This window comes from Clupea harengus, chromosome 15 (assembly GCF_900700415.2).
Source record: "Clupea harengus chromosome 15, Ch_v2.0.2, whole genome shotgun sequence".
Taxonomy (NCBI): domain Eukaryota; kingdom Metazoa; phylum Chordata; class Actinopteri; order Clupeiformes; family Clupeidae; genus Clupea; species Clupea harengus.
The window spans coordinates 5,229,319-5,235,703 of NC_045166.1; the positions used below are offsets into that span (position 1 = coordinate 5,229,319).

Sequence of the window (6,385 nt, forward strand, 5' to 3'; positions counted from 1 at the left end):
ATTTAGTGTTTGGTCCTGCCTTCTTATAAGGGCCCACTGGTTGGAGAGGAGGGGACAGTCACCGTCTCTGACACACCAATACTTCTTCTTCTTCTTCAGGAGAGAGTTGTCGCCACCAGCAACAACCAAGTCAGTGACAGTGACGGGGTCATTTCTGGGTTTCTCTGCAAAAACAAAACAAAACAACAACAGAAAAAAACAAGCGAAAACTGAAAACTGAAAACTAAGAAACAAAAACGGGGAAAAAAAATTCTCGCCGAACTGAAGACAGCGTGTGACGAGAATGCCCCATTTAACCGACTGCAGTTACTACAACATGAGAGACGGCATCCGAGTTTCCAACGTAAGGAGCCTTTTGGCATTTGGGGTTTCTGCACGGCTCGCCTTCACACTGAAGGGGACCAGTTTAAGGGAGTCGTGTTTGCTGCTGGTGGTGTTATTTTAGTGAGGTTGGAGATTGGTGAGGTGGATCTCATAGTGTCAGTCTGAGTGTGTAGCTTTGCTAGCAGCCTGGCTCTTGGTTGGCTCTGCTTTACTGGCAGTGTCTGAGCGACCTGAGTGTGACTGCAATGTTGGTTTGTACACAAAATGTATGTTCTATGCTTGATAGCTTAAGAGCTCTTTTTTATTGTGTACACTTCCAGTTAATCTGACTCACTTGATATGATGTATGATTGTTTATGTGTTTGTTTGTTTGTTTGTGTGCGTGTTTTGTGTATTGTATATGTTATGGATTTGTATGGGTCTGTCGCTCTTGCTACGATATGTTCTTTTTTAGTATGTGTGTACATGTGTGTGTATGTGTGTACATGTGTGTGTACGTGTGTACATGTGTGTGTGTATGTGTGTACATGTGTGTGTATGTGTGTCTTGACTTTCTAAAAGCTCTAAATGTCTCTATCTCTCTCTATGTTCACCCCCCACCCTTTCCTCCCAGGTGCAGAACCACCTAGAGAACCCAAAGTACCACTTCCACCAGGCTCAGGCCCAGCAGGTGAAGCAGTACCTGACCCTGAGCTCCGAGGTTGCCGGCCAGGCCCACACAGGTCCCCACCCCTACGCCGGGCAGCTGCTTGGGGCTGTGCCAGTAATGCGCAATGGGCACATGCCCCAGGAAGGAGACGGCAGCACCCAGGGCAGCCCTGTCACCCTGCTCTCCCTGGCAACCAGTAACCATGACAGCGAGGTGAGTTGGATAGTTGGATATGTGTTCTTAAAAGCTTTAAAAGTGTGAAACTTTATTATTCATGATTGTCAGAGCAAAGGGGTACACTGAAATTACTGTTTTTTTTAGTTTCCAATGGATGAAGTTATTGATGACTTAATTAGCCTTGAATCCGGTTTCAATGATGGGGGCTTGGATTGCATGGAGTCTAACATCCTAATGCAAAGCAATGTAAGTATAGTCTACTGTCAACTACTCTGTGGCTATGTGTATGTTTGTGTGTGTGTGTGTGTGTGCGTGCAATGCAACAATGCAACTGGTGGTGTGCCTGATGGTTTTACACTGAAATGTAAATGTGGTTGAAGCAATTAGAGTGCTTCAAAGACACTGGTAGGAATGAAAGGCTTTTTCGCCCCAAGGCAAACATCACTGTCATCCGCCTCAGGGACAAGCCTGGGAAAAGGGGGTCTCTGTCTCGGTGTGAGGTCAGATTAAGTACGCCCAGGAGTCAAAGCCTACCTATTAAGAGGACTTAAGGCATTTTCTCTTTTTTTTCTCTTTCTCTCACTCTCTTGCTAAACCTAACGATACAATGGATTACATGGGAGTCTGAGGGCCTAGTATGACAGGGATGCAGGCTAGCAAACATGGAGAAAGCCAGACAAAGGCCTCCCATCCCTATACAGGATGGGGACAGTGAACACGCACACACACATGCGCGTGCACACACACATACACAGGCCTAGAGGCCATCTCATTGGTGCCCCCAGCAACCCCCCCCCCCCCTCTCTCTCAGTCTCTGTGTCTCTTCCTCTCATCTTTAAAGAGTTTAATACAACTAAGGGAAAGAGACAGGAAGTCAATTGAGACCTGACTCCAGTGTCTAGACAATGCAGTGTCATGGCTTGTCAGGAGGAACCTAAGAATGTGGAAGTTTAGAAGCTGAGATTCTGTGCAGAGAGGAGGAAAGTAGGGGTTGAGTGGACCTCTTCAGTACTCTCAAATGTTTTTTTTTCTCTTTTCTTCCTAGGTGTCCTTGAACGGCGGGATGCTGGACATGTACGACGTTATGCCAGGTATGCCTGCCCCTCATGGTGGACTGACACCCCTCTCATGCCCCACAAAGCTCACTGTTAAGAGAGAGGTCACAGGTATGCACTCTCACAGCCTAGAGCAGAGCTGGCCGCTAATGCTAAAAAGAACAGCACCAACACACAAGACAGGAATCAATGCAATTCTCACCACCAGAGCAAACACGGAGATGAGGGGGATCAACATTTAACATTTTCTTTTTATAATTTTTTTATTGAAGAGAATAAAGGAGGGGGGGGGGAATGGATGGAGATTGGTTATTTGTAGAGAGTGACAAACAGGGAGAGCTTTTTCGAGTGAAACTATTCAAAGTTGTGTTTGAAAGAACTTGATTCAATGGCGAACACAAAAAGTAACCCAATTAAAGCGCAACTGAGTCATTAGAGGCGGTTAAAGAGATGCTCCACGTGTGTGTGTGTGTGTGTGTGTGTGTGTGTGTGTGTGGGTGTGTGTGTGTGTGTGTGTGTGTGTGTGTGTGTGTGTGTGTGTGTGTGTGGGTGTGTATGCGTGTGTGTGTGTGTGTATGCGTGAAATGCACTTAGGGAGGAGAAACTGACTGATTTAGGTCCTGGTTACACGGTTGGATCATGTCTGTCGAATGGTTTTTAAATCAAATGTGGCTGAATTTCAAAAGAAAACACAAAAATATGTTTATGTGTTTTTTGTAGATTTCTTCCCTCAAAGCATGCTCCAAACGTGTTTGGGTTGCAGTTAGATCTCCCTCTTCTCTGATAATCAGTAAATCATTTCACACGAAAAAAGAGAAAAAAAATGGCAGTGTGTTTGCCATGGCGCATACAAGCAACACAGAAAAGCCTCTGTGAAAATGAACGGCGTCTTTTTTCTTATGAATGTCATGCATCAAGTAGAGCTAATTAATTTAGTAAATAGAAAGGATGCCTAAAGAACACTTCACTACGATGCGCAAATAAGTAAATTACAATCTTTTGTGGGCCCAGACAATGGGTGTGTTACATGCAGTTTTAAATGGACCTTATTGAATCAACAGAAAACAGATTGAGAAATCCAATCACGCTGCCCAATTATGTAATTTGGAAGGGATTGAGGGATTATCTTGTGCACCCTCCGACCCCGGATTTTCTTTAAATACTAAATTAGCAAATTTGTTAAGTTGACTTGATTGTGAGTCTCAGTATGTTAACAAGGACACAGAGCCTGCCACTGAGGGCCAAAGAGAGGGAGTTCTGAGGGCTAGGAAGAAGGGCCCTTTGAGGGTGGATGGAGGGGGTAAAAAGGTTAATCCTGTTTGTGGTCGGAGGGGTCGCGTGGGGTTGGGAGGGTGGAGGGGTTCTTTTGAGGTGGGATGCTGCAGTCGGAGTCAGACGTTCAATTGTAAGTCTTTGATCACCTCGACTGGCCGAAGAGGGTGAAAGGGTTGAGCTGACTGATGTTCTATGTGAGTGTGTGTGTGTTTGTGTGTGTGTGCGTTTGTGTGTTAGTGTTTATGTGATAGCTTGAGTCTGCCACCACTTACGCGAACTTTCTCTTTCTTTATCTCTCCTCTGTTCTTTCTTCTCTCCTCCGTCTTCACAGAGAACGACACCAGAGTTATGGCCAAAGAGCGACAGAAAAAAAACAATCACAACCTGAGTAAGCGTTTTTGTCACTGAAGTTAAATTTTTACTTTGTAAACACTTGATTTAATTTGCCTTTTTCAAAAGCGTGAAAATAGTTTAACAGAAGGTATGAACTGCACTGTTTGTCTTTCAGTTGAGAAGAGGAGAAGGTACAACATCAACTACAGAATCAAAGAGCTGGGAACCCTCATACCAAAGTCTAATGACCCGTGAGTTTCTAAGTGTTTTCAATTTATTTTTAGACATGTAATTTCCTACTATTCCTGGGGAAGTACCAGCTTTGGTTTTGTATACAGTCAGACACCTGCCTTCCAGAAACTTGCGAGTCCAGGTTAGCCGAGTAACCTCAAAAATAGTATGAAACAACCTCTCTGAACATTTGTTAATAAATAGCAACAAAACTAGCACATGCGCTACACAAAAGTCAAGATTGTGGTGGTGCCTGCCTGACTAACGCATTCCCAGGTATGCCTGCCCCTCATGGTGGACTGACACCCCTCTCATGCCCCACAAAGCTCACTGTTAAGAGAGAGGTCACAGGTATGGGCATTGGCATGTCTTCACAGCTGACAGGATGAAAGAAAAAGAGGGGTGGGGCTGGTCAAAGCAATGGTAAAATAAAATACAAATAAAAACATTCCTTTCCTTTTATGGCCCAAATTGGTTTCAGTAGTTAAGTACACAAAAAATGGCAAAAAGTAATTAAACTACTTGAATCACTATGAAAGTATGAATGAGGTTGAACTACCAGGAAGCTGCTGCAAAATGTATTTAAACTACTAGTTAAATTACATGTAGCTCAATACTCCCCAACACTGATTATGTTGAATGATGGAAGAAAAACAGTCAAACAAAAAGTCCAATACATCGCAATAGACATTTCTAAGACTGATAATCTTTTATTCTATTTACCATTTCAAAGTGTGGCCAAACTCTGAGTAAACAAACTCACACACGTACTTTGTTCGTACTGTTTGTTTGTCCATTCTTGATTATATTCTTACCAAAGGCCCCAAAGGGCTGGCTAAAGTTTCTGATTCATGTTTGAATAAAGAGTGCTGAAGTCTTAGCTTCTTCACTGGAAGCTTCCAGAGTCCTTGAATGACACTGAGGTCAAGAGGAGGCAGGTTGGAGCACAATTGGCTTTGAGAATGAACCTCAGCCCAGAGTGGGAATCCATTGGCTCAGCTCAATTGAACTTTGGATGGAATTTAAATGGAGGGTGACACTCATTTTTGGCTCAGGGATTAATTTGACCACACAAGGACCCCTAGACTTCTCCAGATGTACTATTACAAATCCCATTCAGGGGTCCGACATAATGTCAGAGAATGAATAATTGGTCGTGTAATTGATCCTTTAATCACCATCTCTTATTCATATATAAAAATGTAGCCTTTGTACCTTTTTTTTTTCACTCACACACAGTGCGTTTCTTTCAGGGTGCGAGCATTCTTGCTGACACGTGGACTTGTGTTTAAAAGGTTATCTTTCTCCCTCTCTCTCTCTCTCTCTCTCTCTCTCACTCCCCCCCCCCCCCGCCCCTCTCTCTCCCTGTCCCTTGTGTGGCTCCGCAGTGACATGCGCTGGAACAAAGGCACCATCCTGAAGGCCACGGTGGAGTACATCAAGTGGCTGCAGAACGAGCAGCAACACACCCGAGAGCTGGAGCGCCGACAGAAGAAGCTGGAACAGGCACACCGCAGACTGGCCAGCATGGCCACCACTCTGGGGTCAGCAGAGCTCTCCACCCACTTCCTTAAACAGGAGCAGGGACCCCAGCCACCACAGCAGCCGCCTCTCTACCCCGAGGAGCTCAACGGCGGGGGGGAGTACCTGCCCCGCACCCCGATCGCGGGACCTAAACCTGGTGGCGGCGCTGCCGTGACGGCGACTGGGGTGCCTCTCGGGCCCAGCGGAGCGGCTGCAGGTGGCATGCGCTCGTCGTCATCACCGTTAGGGGCGACACCTGGGGAGCCCGGCGACTGCTCGACGACCTTCTTGGACCCCCTGTCCCACTTTACGGACTTCTTCAGCGCCACGCTGAAGGAGGAGCCCCGGCTGGAGGAGATGCTGATGGACAACACGCTCTCGCCATTCGGCACCGACCCGCTTCTGTCCGCTGTCTCGCCTTACGCCTCCAAGGGCTCCAGCCGCCGCTCCAGCTTCAGCACAGACGACGACAACCTCTGATGTCCAAGTCACCTTTGACCCTCCTGACCTCTGACCCTGCCAGTCCGACATGCTCCCAACAACAACAACAACAGACAAAAAAGACATTTGGGCTCCATGCAAGTCTGACACCCAGTACCTCTCCTGAACTCCTTTCCTGTCCGTGAAGAGACAGAGACAGAGAACGCAGCTCCCTCTTCCTCCTCCCAGATCTTACCACCATTCATTCATTAACAAGAGAGAAAAAGGGAGCCAATGATAGTGGGAGGTACTGACATAACTCTGCTGACAACACTGTACAGCCTGTGTCACAACTGAACTGAATGACTCTTTTACTGTATGCAGTTCTTACACTGAC

At 46.2% G+C, this 6,385-nt stretch overlaps 1 protein-coding gene across 1 annotated transcript; it reads left to right on the plus strand.

The window, feature by feature from the left end:
• Nucleotides 1-899: 899 nt before the first annotated feature.
• LOC105900071 (transcription factor EC-like) lies at nt 900-6,048 on the plus strand. Its single transcript, XM_042709972.1, has 6 exons — nt 900-1,186; nt 1,295-1,396; nt 2,196-2,241; nt 3,812-3,874; nt 3,989-4,064; nt 5,433-6,048. The coding sequence occupies exons 1-6, from the start codon at nt 1,091-1,093 to the stop codon at nt 6,046-6,048; spliced, it is 999 nt and encodes a 332-aa protein (XP_042565906.1). The 5' UTR covers nt 900-1,090.
• The last annotated feature ends 337 nt before the right edge of the window (nt 6,049-6,385 follow it).